This window comes from Diadema antillarum, unplaced genomic scaffold (genome assembly GCF_040938485.1).
Source record: "Diadema antillarum isolate AM-2024a unplaced genomic scaffold, OU_Dant_1.0 scf00000049, whole genome shotgun sequence".
NCBI classification, from domain to species: domain Eukaryota; kingdom Metazoa; phylum Echinodermata; class Echinoidea; order Diadematoida; family Diadematidae; genus Diadema; species Diadema antillarum.
The window spans coordinates 3,068,873-3,093,927 of record NW_027270938.1 but is presented as its reverse complement, the minus strand read 5'-3'; the positions used below and the strand labels follow the sequence as shown (position 1 = coordinate 3,093,927).

The 25,055-nt window shown below is 40.7% G+C and overlaps 1 protein-coding gene across 1 annotated transcript in view; it reads right to left on the bottom strand.

The window, feature by feature from the left end:
* LOC139715477 (uncharacterized) overlaps positions 1-24,068 on the bottom strand; it is an 80,522-nt gene extending 56,454 nt beyond the window's left edge. The window contains exons 1-2 of the mRNA XM_071627050.1: positions 23,864-24,068; positions 11,987-12,207 (exon numbers count right to left, since the gene is read on the bottom strand). Of these exons, the coding sequence (XP_071483151.1) occupies positions 11,987-12,207; positions 23,864-24,007 (365 nt within the window). The 5' untranslated portion in view covers positions 24,008-24,068. The remainder of the gene's footprint in view (positions 1-11,986; positions 12,208-23,863) is intronic.
* Between the last annotated feature and the right edge of the window lie 987 nt (positions 24,069-25,055).

The following is a 25,055-nucleotide window of genomic DNA, read 5'->3' as shown; positions in this document are numbered from 1 at the left end:
ATCCACATCAATTTTTCACACCCGTCGTCTTTCAACAGTCGATTTTTCAGACGGCTACACCAACGTGTATTATAAAACACCCGGGGGGTAGTGACAAGTTGAGCTCTATTTCCTGCAAATATTATCATGATCACATAGCGCTGCATGAAGCCAATTCATTACACAAAATCACCATCCACAGATTACCATTATCCCTCTACTATTTGTGCCAAATTGCACGAAAATCAAATTATCGCACGGAAAAATATTGAGCGGATCGGCAGCCAAAGGGAGCCCATTAACACGTAATGATGTTCAAGGTACACATTGTTAACATTCTCTCGCGGAACCGCATCGCTGTCGCGACCACTGGGAAATGCTCCACGCGTCTCCCTCGTGGTCTACCGTGTACAGTCACCTGTGGAAGCGGTGAATTGAGCTGGAGAGAGAGAGCGCAATGATTGATACGCCATCAAACTCTCATCAAAAGAGGAAAAGGGGAGACAGAGAACGAGAAAAGAAGAAGAAGAAAAAAAAAAGACCACCTGCTTTTCTACTTGCCACGAGCTAATCCAACTGCTCTCCCCCGACGGTGAATTATGCACCGCGGTTGCCACGGAGTGCCGACTGAGAGGCCATTTCGCGCTTTTATTAGGGTCATCACATGCATCGTCGTCAATGCATTGCGGAGGACACGACAACGATCGAGAGACAGTATCTCATCGGCCCGTTCGGGCCTAATGGTAACAAGGACACCTGCTTTCAGTCTGGTCAGAGATTTTCATCACAGGCCACTCTCTAGCTTAACTACCCCCCCCCCCCCCATGCTCTCAATAACCCCCTGCCCCCTCCCCCCTTCCCATCTATATCCTTTTAATCATTTGATGGGATGCCAAAGATGTTGCAAAGGGGGAAATTTAATGATATGATGAGAGAGGAATGCACAACACATGTTTTCTTGCTACTTTGATTAGAAAGAGATAGAGAGAGAGAGAGAGAGAGCACCTTTTTTTTTACTAAAATGTCTCTGAAGAAACATGAATAAAGTTACTAATATGGCCTGTGTTTTTTTGTGTGTGTTTTTTTTTTACGATGCCTTCCTTTGACATCAGCCAGAAATGTGACAGAAGACATACTTTGACAATAATTTGCATAACTATTCAAGCTGATGAAATTCTTCCATCAAGTTGTTTTATTGCGACTGAATGACAAATTGCCCTACATTGACATAAATAAGCACATTCTTTATTATCTGTTCTTTAGTTTGGCTGTATTAAAGGGATTGTATAGTTTTGGTTGAGACCTGACTTCATGTTTCTAAAATTTTTTTGTGAGATAACGAGAAACCTCTTATGAAATATGAAAGAGCATGTAATTCCACAAGGAATTCAACGTTTATTCGATGAAAATTGGTTTGGGAATGGCTGAGATATCCAAAACAGAGCGATTCTAATAAAAGGTGGGATCCACCTTTTATTACAGTTGCTTTGGTTTATTCGTTTGTTTGTTTGTTTGTTTGTTGTTTGTTTGTTTTTTTAATATTTCTGCCATTCCAAAACCGATTTTACTCAAATAAACCTTGAATTCCTCTTAGAATTGTATGCTCTGTAGTATTTCATAAGTGTTTTCTTGGTATCTAGCAAAAAGTTAACAGCCTAATTCTCATTTCCGCCAATACTATACCATCCCTTTAATCTGCAGTTGCCACAATGCTTTGCCAATGGAAGTAACTACCTTTGACAGCTATATTGAAACATTGCTTCATAGCTGCCGAATGAGTGAAGTGCCCTTTGTACATGAGGAAGTACTTGGACTCACCTTTAGCCAAGTTTGGTACAAATTACAAAGTCACGTTCTCGACCTTTGAGAGCACAGCACAATGGCTGTATCTTAAAACAAACAGTTATACGCACATGACACTCAAAATCATCCCATATGACAACAAAAGGTGCACGTGTCAACAAAAAAAAAAAATATGTGATCATAAAATACCGCAAATTGATACCAGATGCTCAAATGGGTTTCTATGAAACAAACATTATGTTTGCACAAATCTGAAAGAAAAAATTTCACCTTTGATATTGACAATCTGAAAATATTTGCAGAGTCAAAGAGTCATAAAAAGATGAATGACCAGAAAATAAAAAGAAAAAGCAGCAGAAAGTGAAAAAAAAAAAAAAAAAACAGCACTCGGCAGATCACATACTCATTCACTGCTGGTTGCCCTATAGACAGACCGATCCCATTTGCCGCGATTTCAAAATTTCCACAAGCAATATGGGAGGAGCACAGAGCTCATTTTGCCGTGTTCCAATTGCCTAGATATCTGTTTTATATGTGCCATCTTTTGTTCCCTCGTGTCTTGGGGAGCGCCGAGGAACCATCGGACGGAGGGACGGCTGTGGCTGGCAAAGCCCGGTGACCTCTGCCTATCTGGCATGCTACGTACTTGTGGGCCCGCTCTCTAAGTAATGAAATATACTGTACATTTATGTCAGTCTAGCCCCGAATAAAGCAGCTGCGGATTGAAATACATGCAGCTCACATCTGATGATAACTACAACTTCGGATTCACCAAACTATTTAAAACTGTCCTTTTTTTTTTGGCCATATCTGATTAACCCTTCATTTGCCGGGGCCTTTGGACAGTTGTGTGCAAACCTATGGGGTTTTCTGTACTTGTTGCACACAGATGGTAAATATGCTTGCAGTATTTACAGAAATATAAGGACAAATAAACTACATTTAACACAGAGACAAATGAGGACATGAAGAAGAAAACTTCGAGACTATCGCAGACATCTATGCCTACAAATGTTGGTAGGAAATAGTATGCAGATGTTTCAATCCTTACTTGACCTTTTACTTTGTCATTCTATTACAAATAGTTTTCTTATCCTAAGCAAACACTCCAAAGTTCTACCACAATTGACCAGGACCCCGTTTTATCAGAAGATAAAATCAATTTTAAATTTCCTTACCACACAGATTTACAGTTGAAATTAACTCTATAATCAATTTTAACTCTTCATAAAACAGGGCACTACCATGTTTGTCAAAATAACATGTATCAAATCTTTGATCTCTTGCCTGCGGGCTTGACCAAATCAGAACACCGTTGCTCCTTTTCCACAATTCAATTTTCCTAGTACAGTGAAAACATGCAAATCTTTTGGCTACTTCATCAAATATGAATGGTCCCACTGTAATGAATATGAACGGTTCTACTGTCATGTGTATGATACCCTTTAATCACAAATCGAATGTGGTGCCGTGTTTAAATCAAAACAAGTCATACGAAGCCACAACATTCAGCTTATTTCTGTTCAAGTCCCATCGTGGCAAATATGTATTTGGAGGGGGGTAATAATACCTGCGTTGCGGTTGATTCTCGCGTTACTGAACGATACGCAAGAGCCCCAGGGTGCACCAGATACGCGATTTGTGCTCGTTGAGACACCGCCTCCAATCCCGGGCAAGGAGTAGATAAGAGTCCGAATATCGGTTTCGCTCTCAATTATACGCTCACTCATAACATGGAGTATGCCCATACATGAGAGGGGAATACAGTGCCACATTACCCTTAGTCCCATATATGTACCTCAACCGTGTCCTCTTGTCTCTCATTTCAGTTTTATACCACCTTGTGTAAACCTGAATTGGTTGCTTCCATTCCCCCTTCTGACTGGCTATTTGTATCGATTCACAACACACGAATACTGTACATAACTGATAAAATATGTGATGTACATTGTTATTGAAACACTGTATTTCACTGTATCTGATTACTTTCGTGTTATACAGAGATCTGTCACGTGAATGCTTACATTGTATATCAGAAACACCAAGAATCATTTAGGCATGATTGCGTATTCATATGACATTTTCTCTTGCATACATTGTGACATTTGATGCTACGCATCGCCTTGAAAACACCCAACTGCTAAAACTTGCAGTCACCGTAACGATTAAGTATGCAGAGCTCCCCCAGGGGCAAATATCACCAGGCTTCCACTGCTCTATGATTATGACGAATGTGGTGTGAATGCAGCGATACTGTTATTATGTTACGGGAAAATGCGTCTGAATGGTCTCATAGCGATGTCTCATATATCAATGCATCGCCAATGATCACACGAATACTCAACATGTCTGAAAAAGTGCCTCCCATGTCAGCCTAAATGTCTTGCGGCTGCAGCTGGTCATATTCTGAACTATTTCTATTTCCATTCCGGCTTTTTTAAGCTGCCCTTACAAAGTGGTTCACAGGCTGAAGCAAATAGATAGATGATGATGTGTTCCTCAAGAATCCTTCACTCTCGCACCTATCATATCGCAGGATTTGGTATTCTCTCACAAGTCTTCTTACGTACTACACATCCTAGGGGCGCTTACAAAATTGACGGAGTTATTGAAAGAGAGTGTTTTTTGAAGGAGAGTATATCCTAAAAATAATGGTTGCTTCGAACACAACAGTCAGAGAAAAACCTGTAGTTCTGCACAAACTTGGACAAACCAGCCCTCACAAAAACAAACAAAACAACAAATGCAACAACCATATACGCTTGACCATTTAAATGTAAGAAAACAAACTTACGAAGTACTGTATACGCCAAATATTTCACAGGTTTTTATTTTCGCAAATTTCGCGAGTCAGGTGCTATTCGCGAAATTAAAGACACGCGAAAATATTGACTCTGATTCCGATGTGAATGTGACGTACGCGCGTACTCTTCTCTGTTCAGTGCAGGACTTCACGATGGCGAATTTAACCACTCGCGAAATCGTCGGGAATTCCCGATTTGCGAAAATTTAGACTCACGAAATATATGGCGTATACAGTATATGGTTTCCTTTAGAAAAAATACAATAGGTTTCAGTTTTCAGTTTGATTATGCCATCACTCTTGAACTACACCCCACTAGACTTGATATGCCACTAATTTCATATTCTTTTTATTTTTATTACAGAAGAGTTTTTTCCTAATATGTTCCATTTTGTATTTGGAAGAGGAATCCTGCAAACAAACTCATGAAAATCATGTTGATCATGTTCCCAGGGAAATAAATGCCATGTGCCACACAAAAAAAGGCAATAGCCACGTGACCAAGATAAAATAGCTGAAATGACAGATGTGTTGGGCGACATCCAAAGATTGAAATGTCACCAATATCTGAACATCTGTTTAATTTCTCTCAGATTTTCACCAATCTCCTTTCTTTCTTGATGCCACAGCATTCAATAAAAATTTCTGTTGCTATTGCTTTACTTTTTTAGATGAACATACTTTTATGATGAGCATAAACAACCTCTATGTTACTTTTAGAGCGTGTTGTGGTTCCTCCTACAGAATTTGTATCCCTTCGTAAACAAGTTGCATACATTTCATACATGTCTACCATCATCACTTCTTTAACTCTCTTGAGAAGTGCATATAAAGAATTGCGCGCGTTTGTGTCCTTTTGCGTGAGGAGCGCTATTTTCTTTCGGAGGTGATGTTATTTCATCACGGGGCACCGGTAAGTACAACATCTGGGCATTCCAGGCATTAATGGGGTGTTTGTTTTCAAGACGGAGGACATCTTCTGCCAGCTGACCCTAAGAAGTACTCCTCCCTTGGGTCTTGCCATCCCTCCCGATCGTCATCGTCAGGAGAAAGAGAGGTTAAAAAATTGAATGCGATTTATCGTCCCCTCTCATCAGAGAGTCAATGTTATTAAAAGTATCTCTCGTCTAACAAAAGGAGAACAGACGCAGCCCCCGGTACAAACACACACACAAACATCACAGAGGGGCCGAAAGCCGAAATAGACCTGTCACAAATGGAAGACCCGCATCCCATCATTTCAAATCCTCCATCTGACGGTATCGGAGGTATCGCCGAGCGTCATACCTTCTGTGATAACGTGTCCTCTGTATTGGGCAGGGTGGGCTGCACATTATCACTCCAATACAGGGTGCATCCACACCACACCAAATCTTCCTGAATTATTAAGTGTGTACTAAGTGTATGGTGTATGACAGAGACAATTCACTTTTAACATTCTATATGACTTCCTCAGTGAATACTCTCCTGATACTATACCAAAGGAATCTTTCGAATGGCAAAAATTATCTTTCTCATCATACAGAGAAAGACACACAGTAAGAACGTTTCCATTGGAGTACTTCAGTAATTACAGAAAATCCATAAATCACTCAATTTCATTTCTGAATCATATCACACCTGCAACATAAACCTATTAATAGCCCCCAACTGCACAGTGCTTTTAATGAAGCAAAGATATTGGGGGGGGGGGGGGGGGGCGGAGGGGGTCTGCCAAGCGGGTCTGCCAAGCAATATCTAATGTTTCAAAATTGTTTATTTCAAAATTGGAAAATTTTTTGTGATATTCATTTTTGCTCCATCAAGTTCAGACAGGATTTCTCCCAATTATATTCTCACTGGTTTTGACACATAATTTCTAATAGCATCAACACATATGTTTTAAATACGGTAAACATTCCACACCTTCACTTTCAAACTAGCTCACGATCGAACAAAATGCAGGGAAACTGCAAAACCATACCTACTCTAAACAAATTTTACTTGAAAACTCCCCTCCCCACACACACGCAACCATGCTCCTGCCAATCAACAAGCCTCCACACCAACAAAGAGATTGCCCATAAGATACTCATCACCTCACAGATGTAAACGCACCCTTGCCCAGGCAAAAGCAAAGCCGGCTCTGACGTTCAGCTGTTCCTTTTTCGGGACGTCATCAATCATGGCTATCAGGTAGATAATGACTGGCCAAGGCAAGAATGTAACCAAATGACAGATGTCACAATCTTTGCTTCCTTTTGCGAGCTCGCGCACACGAGTGTGAGTGAGTTACCAACTAATAATGCAACCATACAAACTTGTACACACATGCTTCTGCATGCCCACTTTCTTTTTGTTTTTCAGTAATCTTTATCTTTATCACACAAACACACACAAACACACACACACACACACACACACAAACATATTAATTTCTCGCTTTTGTTATACCTTTAAAGTAAGCACATACAACACAGAAGAAGAGATATGAAAATGCATTTTCACAGTGGGACAGTCCTGACTGAAATCAATGACAATACTTTGAATCCATATCGATTACAGTTGGAATTGCTTTTTACAACCACCAACAGCAATTTCTTACCAGTTGATTTGTTTGTTTGCTTTGTAGCAATCCTCATTTTCTCTCTCTATCGCCCTCCTTCGTCATAGATAACTATCCATTCTGATTATCTCTCGAAGCACAGAAGTCTCTCTGATGATATATGATGACTCGGCGCTAACCGCATTGGGAAGCTATCCGACCTTCCCAATTTAAATTGCCCAAATCAATCTAACCTAACTCAATAAGAAATCACAATGCCAGAACCACACAAGTACGGCACCAGAGTGCAATATCGCAGAGGTTTGAGAATCAAATTGATATTTTGATCTCCCAGTTGGGGAATGGGGGTAACCCAATTTCATTTCAACCCCTCTCCTCCGTTCTCTTGAGTCCGTAAAAATTCTTGGATCCACAAACTCTTCCAGGTATTGCACAGTCAGAGCAGTCTACACAAGATGTGAACTCATTATAACAAATGCACAAATAAAGCCAAACTCAATTTATGACATTAACAGTGAACATCTATCAGAAGCAAAAACTTTCCCAAAATGTTTCTATTACCTTACCTGCATTGACTGACTTTAAAATTTGATCCATTAAACGATTGGATAAGTTTCTGAATTTCTATTTGTTGGGGTTTTGATCTTCGCTCAATAAACAGCAAACTACATGTCGTCATGACACACTCTATTTGTCCTATTTGTACGGGTGTACCAACTCGAAATGAAATCGTGACTAAATAAATGGGAATGAGAGATATTCAAAATAAAGAATAATTAAAAAGTATAAATAAAAAGTTGATAACAAATTGCTTAATGTCAAAATTCATCATCAATTACCATCCTCATCACAGTTCCACTCTTTTACCACAAATGTGAAAAGAATTACTGATTTCATGGTTTTCTGTCACAACTATACAAATATTTGGACTTTTACAAACTACTCAGAACGTTAGAGTATTTTTCTGTTCCTTTCATTTAAAAAAGTTATTTCTTTCCGTTGCATCAAATGATAGCGGGATATCATCATAAACTTACCTTAATCTGACAAAAATGCAGAATAAAATGGGCTGACTTGATTTTAATGGCAGGTCATTCGGATGAAGTGAGAACAAGTTTCTTGGGAAAATTGTTTGTTTTTTTTTGTTGGTTTTTTTGCTTTTTTTTTTTCTCTCTCTATCCCAGGGGATCAACCACAATGCACAGAGTTCAGTAGGAATATTAGCTTTTAAACACACAAAACAATTTGGAGGGGACGAGTCCATTGAGATTCATAGCAATATTGGAGGTCCCACTGTTGTGGGAAGAACACTGCATCGGAACTACATTGGTGAGCACTCACGAGACGCAAATAAAAGTGCAGTTCTGTTCATTCACTCCGGGGTTTTTGTGTGTGTGTGTGTTTGTTTCTTTTCTCTCTCTCTTTTACATGGACTGCAGGGGTGAAAGATCCTTCTGAATCGTACCCCTTTGATGACGCTTTTCGATGTGGTCAGATAAGGAAGCCAATCCTCAATGTCACATTCATTCATTTGTGAGTGCCCCGGTTACATCGACAAAAGTGCATGTTGTATTTAATTTTTGCAAAAAAAAAAAAAAAAGGACGAAAGAAAGAAGAAAAAAAAAATCACTTCATTTAAAGGTCCTATATCCATTTTGCAAATTTTTGACAAATTTTGAAAGGATGAAGAATAATACTTCCCCTTTCGTGTATGAAATCTTATGGAAATACTGTTATAAAAAAATGACAAAAATAATCCCGTGTCACTTGAGAATACACTTCCCTTTTGTGCAAAGAATAATGTTTGTAACTTTTGTGGGGTTCAAATATATTCACTGGAAATCTACAGTATTCCTTTGCCCTCCATCATAAAGAAAAAAAAGTTTCCAGTTCTATTATTCTGAGGAAAGGCCTGACTTACCTACCTCTACACTATACCAGCTTATAGAAGAAGTCTAATTTTCAGGGTTGCAAAAGGCACACAAACTTTAAAGTCCATATTCATTAATTCAAAACATGTCTGAATTCCTCCCGATGTCATGCATCTTCTCCCCTTTTCTTTCCTAGTTTCACTCTCTGTTACATATTCAAAAGACACCGACGTCATGTCTAAACTTTCTGGGGTTACCATTACTTCTTCTCTTCTTGCAAATTAGCTTCAAATCCCCTCACGAAGGCATGATATCTATGCAGACATAAGATCGGAAGATCAGGGGGCTTAAATGAGATACAACAGAGAATATCGCACATGTATAAAACACATGGGTGCAGCACTTACATGCATGATACATGTAATGCATTCAATTGACTCCGCCAGCTCCCTTGCTAGCGCTCCCCTTTCGTTTTATGACGTCATCAAACCTGGCTGTGAAATTCGCAATATTCGTGGTTCGTAAGGGCATCTCCAAGGACGGTCAAACTTGCATTTTCCTATAATTTTCCTCAGGCCAGTCGAGTGAGTTGAAAGTGACATTTTCTACTAATGTGCTTCAATCTGGCAGTGGACTTGAAATTTGCCTACGTAGCCGTTTTTCAATATATTTTCACTTTAAGCTCATGTGTAACATAAAGACTCGTAAGTCATTGTTTGTTTGTTTTTTTTTACTCAGAATTGAAATACTGTCCATGGATATTATTTAAAAGGACAAGTCCACCTTCATATACATGTGGATTGAGTGAATGCAGCGATATTAGTAGAACACATCAGCGACAGTTTGGGGAAAATCTGACAATCCGATCAAAAGTTATGAGTTTTTAAAGTACCTGCGCAGTCACTGCTGGATGAGAAGACTACTACTGTGTATGATGTCACATGCGTAGAACAATATAATTTTTTTTTCGAAAAAAAGTGCACATTTCCTAGACATTTCCTCGACTTGTCATCGACGTACGTTAAAGGTAATATCATTTCCCCTGAATTCTGAAAGAGGCAAGCCTTCTTTTATTATGCAAGAAAAGTGAAAATATGTTGAATTTTCTTTATATTTTCTTTATATTGTTCTACACATGTGACATCACAAGCTGTAGTAGTCTTCTCATCCAGCAGTGACTAAGCAGAAACTTCAAAAATTCATAACTTTGGAACAGATCATCTGATTTTTCCTCCAGTTCTCACTGATATGTCCTACCAATATTGCTGCATTCACTCAATCCATGTGTCTATGAAGGTGGACTTGTCCTTTAATCAAACACGAGATTTTCCAATATTCTTTTATGGACTCCCTCACTATAAGTTACAATTACACTATGAAGATGTTCAAACCACTACGGAAGGCTGCAGCGCTCAGAAGATGAACCCACCAGAACACCTTGTTTTCTTTAACCCGTCGAGAACAGGCTGATTTTGCTAAAACACGCATTTCCCATAGACACTTGCCGGAGTATACTCAGGACTCATCTTCCATGGGTTAGTGATGATCTCTGAATCTTCCTTTACTAATGATTAGCTGAACTCCACAGCTTGCCTGTACAGTGTACGTATCCATCAAAAACTAATCCACATATAGCATATATGCTTTGTCCAACTAACCAAAAAAAGTCAGTTCCAACAGCTTCCGAACCTGCCAAATGTGACAATTTTTTTACATTTCTTATGATATTCTCTGAGTGCTTTTTGCATCTTTCAGTTGCTGCAAGATGTAAACACTGAATTTCTCTTGGGAGCAGATATTGCAATGACCTTGAATGAGATTGCAACTTGTGCCTGGATGACGAGCCATCATCATTTGAGTCCCAACATCAAATATGCCAATGACTATTGCAGATCCCACGGTGTTCATGTAAAAAAAAAGGGGGGGTACAATTTCTATGCTCCACTCGAAACGCGATGCCATACCAGACATAAAACCGATATTGTACAGAAAATGTATAAATACTCAGGAATGAGGGTTTGATGGTGAATTGTCCATTGCTAAATGGTGGATTCTTCTGCAAATTGTGCCCCGAATGGAGGTTGGAAAGTGCTTTACAAAAAAACTCACATGAACTCTTTGTTTGCTCAATCATATAGATTCACACAAAATATCAATTTAAAAACAAAAAACATAACATGAGAGGAAAAACTTGTGGTCTGATTTGCAGACCCTATTGCAAAGTTTAAATCTGGATTATCAGAATGTAAAACTTCTTGTACAAAGTGAAATAATCTGAATAGCTTAAAATGACCATTAATTTATCTTGTACTTGGCTATTTTTTCCCCTTGTTTCTTCGTTTCATCAAATTACATCACCCTTTGCAGCATCTTTTTACAGGCTATTACTGTAAATGTGAAAATTTTGGTGGTATATTGATTTTTGCATATTTCGAGCTACTTTTGGCTGATGCGAGTTCTAAAAACCTGCTGAAATATCTTCACATATTTCTCTGCATATGTTGAATGGGTTGACAATTGTGCAGCGTGAATTAAAAAACCCACAGAGACTCCAACCCCAAGCACCTTCTGATCTGGAGATTCTCCCACCCGAAACCCCAAGCAAACGGGAGAGTCCAAGTTGATGTGTGCGAAGCGCGAAGTTCCTAGGTTCTACATGTTCTCTGGTGCTATCTAAGGCTAATTTTTTTCAACATACGATAGCAATAAGTAAGAAATCCTTTCCCCCGGGAGACACACAGCCAGGGCGGGAGAAATCAAATCATCAGCGGGAGAACGGGAGATTCTGCAAAAATGGGCTTTCGGCGGGAGATCTCCCGTCGAAAACGGTAGAGTTGGAGTCTCTGAACCGATGAATATGTTTTTGAGCCGCTAAGCATGAAGAATTAATCGTGCGAGAATATCGACATTTACAGTAACCATTACACCCTGTAAAGCTCCTGTCAAAAACACAGAAGGATGTTATTTTTTTCTATTGAAATATACCTGATGACGTCGCTATGCCCGTTCTTGGCGGCGAGGTGGAGTGGCGTGTGCATGGTGACGCCCGTGTGCGAGCTGCTGGCGATCAGCGTGTTGCAGTAGCGGCCGTTCAGGAAGAGGCCCGCCACACCGCTCTTGCCGAACTCCGCCGCCAGGTCCAGGGGAGTCTTGCCCTGCTTGTTCTTTGCCGTCGGGTTGGCGTCGTATTGCAGGAGAGTCTCCACCTGGCAACAAAGACAGAAATGAGTTAGGAAGAATTATTTCTTCTTCAGGTAAAATATCACGATATTAATCTATACAGAGATGGCGCATCAAATGTTTTGTTTAAATTAATGCTTTATGATCTTATGTTTAAGGGCAGTTGCACAATACCAGCTAAAGAGCTGAAATGCAAATAGGTCTTTCACGAGGCTGTAAAACTCTTCCAAATTTTGAAGAGAGACTTTATCATGATGGCACTATTAACTGACCTACTATATGAAACACAACTGATTTGACACTGTTTGAAATCAATGATGAAAATCAACCTAGTTTAGCATGGCATAACCTCAATATTTCTAAATTTGGGACAATCTTTATCATTATTATTATTAGCATTTAGGTCAAGTGTATTTAAAAGCAAGTAAAGTAATCCACAAATATTTTAAGCTAAATGAGAACATTTGCTATGACAGAACTGTAATTTCACTGACAAAATCTTTCCATGGGGTTTTATGGGGATTTTTAGGCGATTAGCAGTATTCTGTAAAAAAAAAAACTATATCTTCTAGCACACACACACATACACAATGAAAATTAAAGTTTTTTGATGTTTTTCTCCAGTTTCCTGGAGTCATGTTTACATCTGACCTTTCTTCACAGGCCTAACGCAACACAAAGATTCAATGTGCCAGGAAGAAAAAGGAAAAAAAAAAAACCACCAAAAACCAAAATACATCCAAGATGATGTTTGCTCTCTCTCTCTTTCTCATACTAACACGTGCAAGTTAAACACCTCGTACAGTGTACAAGTTTTACTTTCCTTTCTCTCTTTCTCTCTCTCCCTTTTTGTAGCACCTTTCTAGGGTTACTCAGCCCCTGCAGTCCCACATGTGAATGTTTGCGTTTGCCGGTAAAAAAAAAAATATTGAGTGCAGGTGTCAGCTACATATAACTAAGAACACATCCGACACACATTTGCTCTATACCTGGAATCAGTTTGACACACATTTCCCAAAATCCAATCCCATATGCTGGGTAATTCCATTAGGACTGTTTTCCTTCATACAACTGGCTACAGTGGTAAGGTTGACACAGCAAATTTATTGTATTTTTGGGCAGGGGCAATTTTCCTGTTTTTATTTCCACTAGTGGCACAAGTAAGTTGTTCCATGTTTTGTCACTTCCATTTCCTTCTCTATTTTATTTTTTTCATCCTTTCTTTCTCTCTTTTGGCGTGACAAGCTTTCTGCACGGACTGGGCCGAACATTACCTTGCGCTGTCACGTGAGTATGGTAGTAGGCACTGCTGCATATTTACTCTGCACTTGCTGGCTTCATCATTACATCTATCCACACACTGATCACCTCCAACCTGGGATGTATCTTCTCGTAGCAGAAATCGTACACGGCACCGGAAGGGAATACAAATTGTCCCTGGTTTCAACTGAGTCATTTTTGGACAAATGGATTAATGAGATTCTTTACAAATTTGTTCGTGATTATGGGGATAAATTCTTCCTCTCCGATACTACCGCTGGTGTGGTATATATCCCTTGCTTCAAAAAAAAGAGACACCAATCACAATATCAAACTTCAACACAGCAACAACTTTGAAGTCCATTCCCAGCATTATTTCTTCTGTGGATGAATGACATGTAGCATGTAAGTGGCAAATGGCATACAAACCTTATCTAGATAAATGAAGACATTTGTTGTCCCTTTTGCACTCAAAGACTTCAAATGAAAATGTAAACTGCTTGCTTGTGACAATCTCATCAATGACCAATTAGCTAAAAAAGATTTCTCCTCATTGCCACGGCAACATCTTCTGCTTAAAATCTGTAGAGCCAAAGGGACTACGTTTGAGTCTGAATTTTATTTTTTCCCCAGCCTCATCTGGAATATCTTTGGGAATAAAGAAAGCAGAATAAACCAAAAAAAAAAAAAAAGAAAAAAAGAAGGAGAAGAAGAAGAAGATATCTTAATTACACACAGAGATGAAGTTGATTTGGAAATGACAACTCATGTGAATGAAACAATATTATCCACACGTTTACTAATGTGCTGCTTTAATGACAAGAACCTTGTGCAGTACAGTATATCGGCATTTCTCTTCATAAGACCGGCCTACCCAAAACTCTAATTTGCAAAGAGGGTATCCACACTCGGAGTAGGAGATTCGGAAGAGGAGGAGCAGCGGAAGAAAGCCGTAAGAGCAGGGGAAGAAAGCCGTAAGAGCAGCATTCGCATCCAGGATGTGCTATATGAGTATACCTTGAAAGGCAGTCTGCACAGGCTTCTCCGTTGCACATGTGGATAATATATCACGAGGAATACTCTCTCTACCTCAAAGTTTCAGAATGTACTTCTGCAAAAGTAGAAGTGGTAGTGGTGATGGTAGAGGGGGGGGGGGCATACAGTTGTTCTGCTACCAATGAAAATTACACTCCGCTATGTCATGTAATGTGGATGTTAGCTTGCCTCTCTGCATCGATGTGACAGGCTGAACGCTCTGACATCTGCCGAGAATTACCAGCATACTTCTGACTGGGAGAGAATGTGGAAACAGCTGGTTAAGATGAAATGCAACAACATTCTTCCCTGGTTCATCAGGCTTGCAAAACACAGTGAGCACAATTGCTAATTTCATTTGGTCACCACTTATCAGTTAAATGATATTGCATAAATATGAATGGAAAAGGCAAACATCTGGTACCATAGTTTATGGTCACTATGATGCTAAATATTCTACTTACAGGGTAATACTGTGATTGAACAGTCAATTCAATTCAATTTACTTCAAACTTTTCTCTTCACTATTTTTTTCAATGCTTTTACATAATTTCTGTTTGAAAATTGCTTGTAAGTGGGCTTCTCATGTAAATATTGTATACAGTTTACCATTTGATTTTAATGATTTAGGACTTTTGGGCAGTAGTCGCTGCCTTATCATATCAAATGCTCTTCAGGTGATGCTCACACACACACACGCATAGATAGCTGATGTGTGTGGTTCATGTTTTTGTATACACATCATTTTTCATCAGACATTCAGAACTTTTCAGGCCAGGGGATATTATTTGAGAGATAGGAATAAATGTCAAAGTTGTGCTCTGATAATGTAAAGAATTCTTCCCTATGAATGAATCACCACAGTTGGACAGGTAACGGACAGATAAGGGATACATGTGCTACGTGATAGGTGCAGAACAACAATTGCTTCCTCTCACCCAGGCACTGTGCATCATAAAACAAGAGACCCGCGGGTCTAGCGCTCACCTGAGTATCGCAAGTTCACCTTTCACGCAGTCACTAATCTAAATTATTCACAGCTCTACCAAAATTTGACGAGGCATTCTCAAGTGGAAGATGAAAATGTACAATAAGGGCCCAATTTTTTCAAGATTCCTTAATTTGGGGGAATTGGGGCCCCCTGGGGCCCTCTGGGTGGGGCATGGTGCCCAGTTTGATAAATTGAGATCCTGACCACCTAGGGATGCTACCTGCCAAGTTTGACAAAAATCCATCATGAGGTTTTCAGGAAGAAGATGAAAATGTACAATTCAGGCCCCCATTTGGACCCTTCCAACCACCCCCCCCCCCCCTACCCCCAAGAGGGGCACCCCTGGATCTCCTATGAACAAACTTGAAACTACAGTCATTAATGTACTCACTCATAGTATTATCTCAGCTCTATAACTTCTGATTCTAGAGAAGATTTTTAAAGATTCCTTCATTTGGGGGGTTTGGGCCCCCTGGGGGCCCCCTGGGTGGGGCATGGTGCCCATTTTAACAAAATGAGATCCTAACCCCCTAGGGATGCTACCTGCCAAGTTTGGTGAAAATGGGTCATGGGGTTCTCAAGAAGAAGATAAAAATGTACAATTTAGGTCCCATTAGGACCCCTCCTCACCCCCCCCCCCCCTGGGTCCCAAGGGGGGCACCCCTGATTCTGCCATGAACAAACTTGAAACTACAGTCATCAATGTGCTAACTCATAGTATTAACCTAGCTCTATCACTTCTGGTTCTAGAGAAGAAGATTTTTGCGGATTCCTTAATTTTGGGGGGTTTGGGCCCCCTGGGGGCCCCCTGGGTGGGTCATGGTGCCCATTTTAACAAATGGAGTTCCTAACCCCCTAGGGATGCTACCTGCCAAGTTTGGTGAAAATGGGTCATGGAGTTCTCAAGAAGAAGATGAAAATGTACAATTTAGGCCCCATTAGAACCCTTCCCCACCCCCCCCCCCCTGGGTCCCAAGGGGGGCACCCCTGATTCTGCCATGAACAAACTTGAAACTACAGTCATCAATGTACTAACTCATAGTATTAACTTAGCTCTATCACTTCTGGTTCTAGAGAAGAAGATTTTTACAGATTCCTTAATTTTGGGGGGTTTGGGCCCCCCTGGGGGCCCCCTGGGTGGGGCATGGTGCCCATTTTAACAAATTGAGTTCCTAACCCCCTAGGGATGCTACCTGCCAAGTTTGATGAAAATCGGTCATGGGGTTTTCAAGAAGAAGATGAAAATGTAAAAAGTTTACGCACGACGCACGACGGACGACGCACGACGGACGACGGACGACGGACGACGGACGACGGACGACGCACGACGCACGACGCACGACGGACGCCGGACGAAGGGCGATCGCAATAGCTCACTTGAGCCTTTGGCTCAGGTGAGCTAAAAATCTGACAGGATACTATATCAACAGAAAAATAACGGAATTTATTTTTTTTTTGTTAAGTGTCTGGCAAGCTATCAATGTCACTCATGATTTTTTAGCTGTTGTTTGTCATTTTCTGGTCCAAATCGGAAATAATGCACCTAATCCTACATTGCTCACTTCCTGTCTGCCTTATATCAGCTATCAAATCGTTGATCAAACAAAGTACGGGTTATATCTATTAAAAAAAAAAAGAAGAAAATCTACAGAAATTTTGCTGGCAGCTGAAGAGCCTCAGCGAAGAAAGGAAACAATATCAAGGGAAGGTCAGATGACATTATAAAGCAGCTGTTCACATTGACAGGGAAAAATCATGATTTTTTTTTTTTTTTTTTTGGTGCAACTGTACCAAAAGCCAACCAAAACACTGTCAGGACTTGCAAAATGAACTGCTATTCTTGTGATATCATATTGTGAAATTTGTTTGGCAATGAGAACATTCACGATGGAAAGAGACTCATTTTCGGCACACACCTTCTACTTGGATGTTCAAAGTCCTCTATGGCAACGCTGCACACTGGCACTGGTCCGACGGTCCAGGACCAGTGCAAATCACTGTCGAACCAGTAACTTTTTCAGGAATAATGCAGTAAAAGATTGGAAAAACTGGGTATCTACTCTGTACTGGTCAGACAGACAGATCAGACCAGTAGATAAAAGGGGTTAGTGTGCAGCCCTGTATACGGTCAGGATGACAAGATACTGGTTGTGGACTGGTTTCTCTTTAAAACTGACCCTAACAGGCATTTGGGGGTTTAACATAGCCAAAATACCAGGTCAAGTGCTCTTGCATTTTACTTGACCGGCAGTAAATTGAAAACTGCCCTGCACTAGTGGCACATTAGTTTACAAGGCCCTGTTCTGAAGCCAAGATCAATCTCTGTATTCGGAGCATAACACCCATAAATGAAGCTCATCATTGAATGGAACTGGCAAAACATTTAAAAGTGATTTAGAAAAAAAGTTTGTCCTCCACAAAAGCACATCATTTTTTTTTTCAGGGGGGGGGGGGGGGGAACTGGGATGACTGTCACATCTTCTAAGGAAGTGAATACAAGGTCAAGCTCAGCTCCCCTCCCCCCCCCCCCCCAATTGCATTTGAGAGGTCAAATCATTCAGATTACATAAATCATGCAGAAACAGATTCAAGTGAAACTCCACAGGGAAAACGCCTCTAGACCACAATTGGAGGTAATATCATCGGACAAAATATGTTTGGGTGGGACGTGATTCAAGTTTGTTTTGAGGCTTGGGGAAAGTTACTGTATTACAAATTGTACCACAAATCATGTTTCTGAATCAGATCCACAAATGAGTTCTCCACAAAATCTGAAAGGGTTCATTCCTTGCTTTCACATGCACTGACAGTCCTTAGTTTGAATGCTGAATTACAAACATGATTGCGATTACGAATCGAATCATTATTCATTCACATGACCCGAGGAAGGCTTCGCGGATTCTGCCGTTTTGAATTTCAGAGCAAGGAGGGGAGGTTGGCTTCTTGCCAAGTTCCCATCAATCGCTCTTGAGCCGTAAGTAGCGTGCGCTTTGACTGCAGTGGAGCATGTTAGGAAAACGGGTCTTTCTGCAAAAGTCGTTGTAAGGACACCGTAATATCTGCCCCCAAATATGATTGGAGTTCAATTACATTCACACAGTCTGAATTCTGGCGAAACGTGACTGGAAAACGCTTCTGGACCGTCATCTCAAAAACGATTGGAATTAAGATTCGAATCACCCTTTGCGATTCCACTTTGCATTCACACGGCAAGAATGCTTGATTTCAAACACAATTCTAGATCCATCTATCAAAATGATGTTTCAGATTAAGCACTCTCAATACGTGTAGGCCTACAAGCTGGGTTAAACACGTCCATAAATGAGTTCTCTGCCAAATCTGAAAGGGTTCTCGTACTCCTGCCCCCACTAGAGACTGACTGGATCGAGTTTTCATTCCCAGAGGTATCTTTCTCAGTGGACGGGGACTGGAAAATTGAGACTAAGATAAACATTAGACAGATCCAGGGAGATAGTTGCTCGCATGAAAACGATACCCCTGACCTTTTGCTTCATATCACTTCAACAGCTATCGTTAACATTCCTCTCAAACTCCAACAAATATATGTCATTTTTTTCCCCATCTTCCAACCGTAAAATCATCAGAGTCTGCTACCATGATCAAATATGGCATCATCCATCACCATAATATGACTCCGGAGCAAAATCGATGGGACGGAATGTGACAAAATCAAATCCCACTTTGGTAGCAAAAATTGTCCAATATATATATATTTTTTTCTTTTGCCTGGATACTATTTCATTTGCAAAGCCCACATTACAGCACAATATTCTGAGTAAAAAGATACAAAAACAAAGCAATAACTAAATCCCCATTCCCTTTAATAGTTTGCATATGTCTGTGTGTATTGTGTGTGTATGTGTGTGTATGTGTGTGTTTGTGTGTGTGTTGTGTGCATGTGTAATAGATTATCTTATATTGAATAGTATCTTGTAGTATCTTGTAATAAATCAATTTGTATATTGTCTACATGAAAAAGAAAGAAATATAACAGATTGACAAAAACACAACAATGTGTAAACATTCTTTGCTTCAATTGTCCCAGGTTTATCTCAAAAAAGCCACAGGTTATGGTGACAAGGAAACCTTCAATAATCTTTTTTTTTTCTTTCCTTTAAACCTGAACACTTGGTCTTTTAAAAAAAATATGTCCTCGTCACATGATCTGTGTTTTCTTCAGTATTTTTTTTCCTCAAAAAACATTGCCCTTGGGCAGGGAGAACGAAGTGGACGACTAAGCCCTTGAATCAGCAAACACCCTCTTACTGGGAAGCTCAGAGCAAAAGTATTATCTGTAAGTGCCAAACTGCTAGACGTTGCAAAGTGAGAGGACAAACAACAACAACAACACCAAAAACAACAACAGAACAAGTAGGATATCCCCAAATCAGACATGGAGATATTTCATAAATCCACAATCTTCTCGACACATCTCATTGGGGGAGGGGGGGGGGGGGGGGGAGGGGGTGAAGGAATCCCTATGAAAACACCATTAGATGGAGCTCATCATGTAGAGTCGTCGTCGTGTACCTAGCTTCATGCCTGTGCCTCCAGTACCACTGAGACTGACACCGTCAAGAAGCAGCGCCCCTGTTTTGCCATGTCTGTCTGCAAATTCTATCCCGCTGTGCAATTGTGGGCATAAATGAAGGGGGGGAACACTTTTTGAAAAGAAGAAAAATAGACAAATCGTCTGTAATGCCACCGACTAGAATTGAGGTCAATCGGGCATGGGATGGAACAGATATTTTATTCCCATTGAGCCACATCCTCAGGTCTCCTTTGCCGGGTCCAGAGGAGTTTCAATAGCTGTCAAAATCCACCTGTTACTCCGATTCTGCACGCCCAACAGGATACCAGTAGGGGATTGTCTTCCGCCCATCCGAGCTGGAGCGGCCGAAAAAGCGACATACTGGGCTGGACTTCCACAATATTTCCTGTCCTGTTCATTTTCCAAAGTATCATATTCAAGGGGGATGTCAAACATAATCTCGGAGACCGATCAAGGAGATCTCAAGAGCAGCTTTAAAGACTGATGCAAATTTCGGCCTTCAATTTCCAAGCTCTAAATCTGAAAGATGCAGAGTTTCATATTTGGAATTTCATTAATTGATCTGTTGGCTTTTGGCCATCACTGACTTCAATGATGATTTGCCCTGCTTCTTAACCAATATCTTTATGCTCCTATAAAACTGATATTTAATCTCTTAATGAACAAACATGTAAACTGTGAGGTAATGGCCACATACCTTGAATGATTTGCTCTTACTTAACACAGGTATAAAAAAAAAAAAAAAAATCTCAGCTTGCAATCAACCTTGACTACCCCTCAGAGGCCCAATTCAACCCACTGGCTCTGTTTCTTGTAATTGAGCTAATGCATTTTCAATTTACGCTTCTGGGTTATGAGGCAAGAAAGTGGGTAACATGGCCACTGGTAATCGCCTTTCAAGTTCATGGTTCAGAAAGTGTTCAGAGTTGACTGACAGAATGTTTTGGATTGCGGATAATAATGGAACTCATTAATCATTAGATATTTAGTGGTGATCATGTAAGTTAGTGATAGATGTTAATGATAATGATAGTGGTGTTGATGTTGACACTTGTAATGATGGTGATTGTTGTAGTAGTGCTAGCGGTGACATATGATAACGGTTTGTGGCCACAACATGAGTAGTGGGTAGTGATAGGGTTGGGGCAGTGGCGGTAGTGGTAGTGGTGGCAGTAGCAACGGTGATGAAGGCAGTTGCTATGGTTGCACTCAGTACACCTGTAGTTGTGGTCATGATGGTACAATAGATGATGATGATGATGATGATGATGATGATGATGATGATGATGATGATGATGATGATGATGATGATGATGATGATGATGCTGCTGCTGTAACAAATAATAAAGTTCTGCATTGGGGTAAAAGTTATTGTCGTTAGTGGGTGTGTGGCATTGTTGGAAGAGTTTATCACTAGAGTTGTGGCAATCTGACAACAGTGATGGCACGATGGCTAAAACTAGGAACATCACTGAATATAGCATTCACATTTTGGTTCTCGGTTCCCGATCATATTTGCTGCCAAGAAGGGAGAAGGTGAAATATTGCCAACCACCAGAGGGGAAAAACAAGTCTTTGAACAGCTGGATCTTCTTTAAGAAAAGTTCTAGGCACTCCATACAGATGTCTGTCAGTTCTGTCTGCCCCATCAGTTGCCCCTGACTCCATCCCTGACCCTGCTTATGGAGGAGGATGAGGAGGTAAGGCCCACACCTTACTATTTTCAGCACACTCAAAACACTGCACTGCCAGAAACTTTACTTTAGTCTAAGTTCCAGGCTGAGAAAGACATTTCTTCGTAGATTGTTTTGACAATGGTACTAATGTGGAGAATTTTCTTCTCCCTTTGGTACCAACAGGTAGCTTTCCAATACTTATAGCCCACTAGCAGAAATTGTGAAGCTTGACAGTACTCTAAAACTTAGTACAAGATTCGTCCCAAGAGCAGGACACTAATACATTTGTCACACTGGCACAACCTTTGCATTTATTGTTAGTCAAGCGATTCTATGAAAAGCAGAGAGTAACTCAACGTTGCACTCAAAGCAATTCTTTTGTGGCTTGCTGAAAATTCTGTTGCATTTTGCATTTCCCAAGGTTGCTGAAAAAAAAAGAACATGTCGTGAAATGGAGAGAATTTAACAGCTAGCAAGCATGGCAACAGTTACGAAAATTCAACAAATGCCTCTAGCAGCCTTTAGGGCATTAAACTAAAAAGAAATCATGATTTTGATCCTATTTTGAGTGAGGTACGAGGAAAAAGGGAAACCTTAGAAGCAATAAACAAGGGAAATTCCCATCTATTCCACTGGTGACCGATTCTCGCCCAAATCCCAAGTTAACACTGGATGAAATGAATCTCTCTTGGCACGATGAAGACGCGGTGATCATCTCATATTTGAGGTTATTGCGTTAACTGGTATCAATGCAAATTTAGCTGGAACTTTGCATAAAAAAGAAGCAAAAGCAAAAAAAAAATTGTCTTGGTCTGAAGAAAATTGTTTTAGTCCAATGTTAATGTGCACCTACACATTCAACTTGAACGCAAATTTGCCACTTTTTTTTCTTTTTGGTTTTCCCAATCTATTATAAATATTTTAATTTGCTCTTAATTATTTTTCAATGTAAATCTGTTGTAAATACTGTAATCTTTCGGATTTGTTTGAATAAAAACAAAAATATTTGAAAAAATACGAAACACAGCTCACCACATCTCTCGTAAAAATGTCAGAAAAATGTGGGATTCCTTTGCCATTTCACAAGGTGCTCCCCATCTCCCACCATCGCATCCCCATACACTTTTGGCATCCCCATACACTTTTGGCATCACCACTGACAACTTGGCTGATTTCGCAGACAGCAAAATAAATCATGTTGTGTGCTTCATTTTTCTTTTTCGCTTTTATCGCCCAAATCCCACTGCTTGATGAGCAAGAGTTTAGAGAGGATCACTGCCGGGGAGCGACTGACAGACAACATCCATCTGAATCCATCCCTCATCTGAAACGTGCCGTGAGCAATTAACGAGTTTGACAACCTGTCAGAGCGGATGATCGCAGTCCTTCAACCCAAGCTGATGAGTGTGTCTGTGAGAGGTTCAGAGAGTCACAACACCCACCTCCTCCTACCCCCCCCCCCCCCCCCCCCCCCAATGAACCATGACCTTTTAGACTGACAGTGGGTTTGGTCATGATCAGCGCATCTTGTATTGCATGATGAAATGAGTGAACCCGATTTGTGACTTATGATTTTTGGCACATGCAATCCACAGGATCACCTACATTCTGTTATTCTTGGGATGTTCCTTGACTCAGCATTGGATCAGAGCTCCCATGCAAGTTGTAAGCTGTTGAGGACAGGCTGATGTTGCTACAACATGCATTTCCCATAGACACTTACCTGAGTATACATGGGACTCATCCTGACCGGGTTAAAGGGGTCACTTAGCATTGTGAAAGAGTATCAATATGCCATGTCCATCCCCCTTTATTCTTCGCCTGTGTGTACGTACTTCTTATGAAAGTGACATATGCTATACCTCTCTCTCTTGCCGGAGGAATCTTCTGTCAGAGCACTGAAGTAGCTTCGTATATCACAGCTGACAGTTGTACACTTTGGCAAAATGCTACACGAAGGATTATTCGTGACAGCGATAGCTTAACCTAAGAGCCAGGTCTTTCCACTAGCGTATGAATAATCATCTATGTTTTGGGGGTGGGGGTGGGTATTATGACAGAGCTTGGGATAATGCTACAACTGTACTACACAGCTCCACAGCAAAACACGTCTGTCTTAATTCTGGAGCCGTCTCCGGGAGACTTACCACGGCGTAGCTGCCATACTGGGATGCCAGATGGAGCGGGGTCTCGCAGTCCAGGGATGGCTGGTTTGGGTCTGATCCTGCCTGTAGTAGCAGCCTCACTGGTTCCACTTTTCCCTGCCAGGCAGCATAGTGCAGTGGTCTCATTCCTGGAGGGGTAAGACACAAGGAAAGACAGTGGTCAGCAAAGGGTGCATAGTGGTTTTCACTCAAAACCCAAATCACACTCAAAAGATAAACCAATCTGCCTTGATGGTACTTGGTCTGCAGACTCTGCTGCACATATGTTCTTCTTTCTAGGGAAGTGCACATAAATCTGAAAGAGAAATGATAATCTACTGCTGTGTTTCAGAGAAACTTAACCCAATTGTATTTCAAAATACATTTTGATAACAAGGAACTATGCTTGTGTTGCACAGGTATGTGTAAACGAGGCATGTCCCCATGCAGCTGAGCATAAGTTGATTTACAGACTGCAGACCTTTCCCTGCATATCTGCATCTTCACACTGGACAAGTGGGGTACAAGTGAAATGTTTTGAGTGCACCAGACCAACTCCTCAAAAGATATTGCAACATTCTTTTCGTATCTTACTATATACTGAAGGAGTAACTCATTCACTCTCTCATTTCCCTTCCTCCTCATCTCTTTCTGTTTTTCCTCTAGGCTATCTTTACTCTCCGATGGAGTGCTCCCACAAATTTACAGCACTCATGCTGACGTCGTCCTTACATCGCTTTTTGGCGACTCGAGACTCCTGCCTTTCTGCAAGATTGGAAACTTTTATCTGCGTTATAAATGTTTTGTTTGACACACATTCAATGCAATCAGACATGAGGCTCGTCCACATCTCCCTGGGGACTCCATGACAATCCTACAGCTTGTTCTGTGTTACAGCTGATACACATGCAGACAACGTTCCAACTCCAAAGAAATACATTGTATCAGTACTGAGCTGTGGTATGATTAGTGTTTGGCTTTGGCACCTTGACGATTACGTGACATTTCGAATGTGACCACATAGGCCTACATACATCTTTTTAAACATAGCTGATTGAATGTATCCTGCGTAGACTTAGTTACTGCTGCTGCTGCGGTATTCTGAGGTAAGGTCACATGTTGCTGGGGTCTTGTCAGTACGCCTAAGGCCAATGGGAGATGGACTTGGGTCTTCGCTGTGGTTTTTGGACATTTG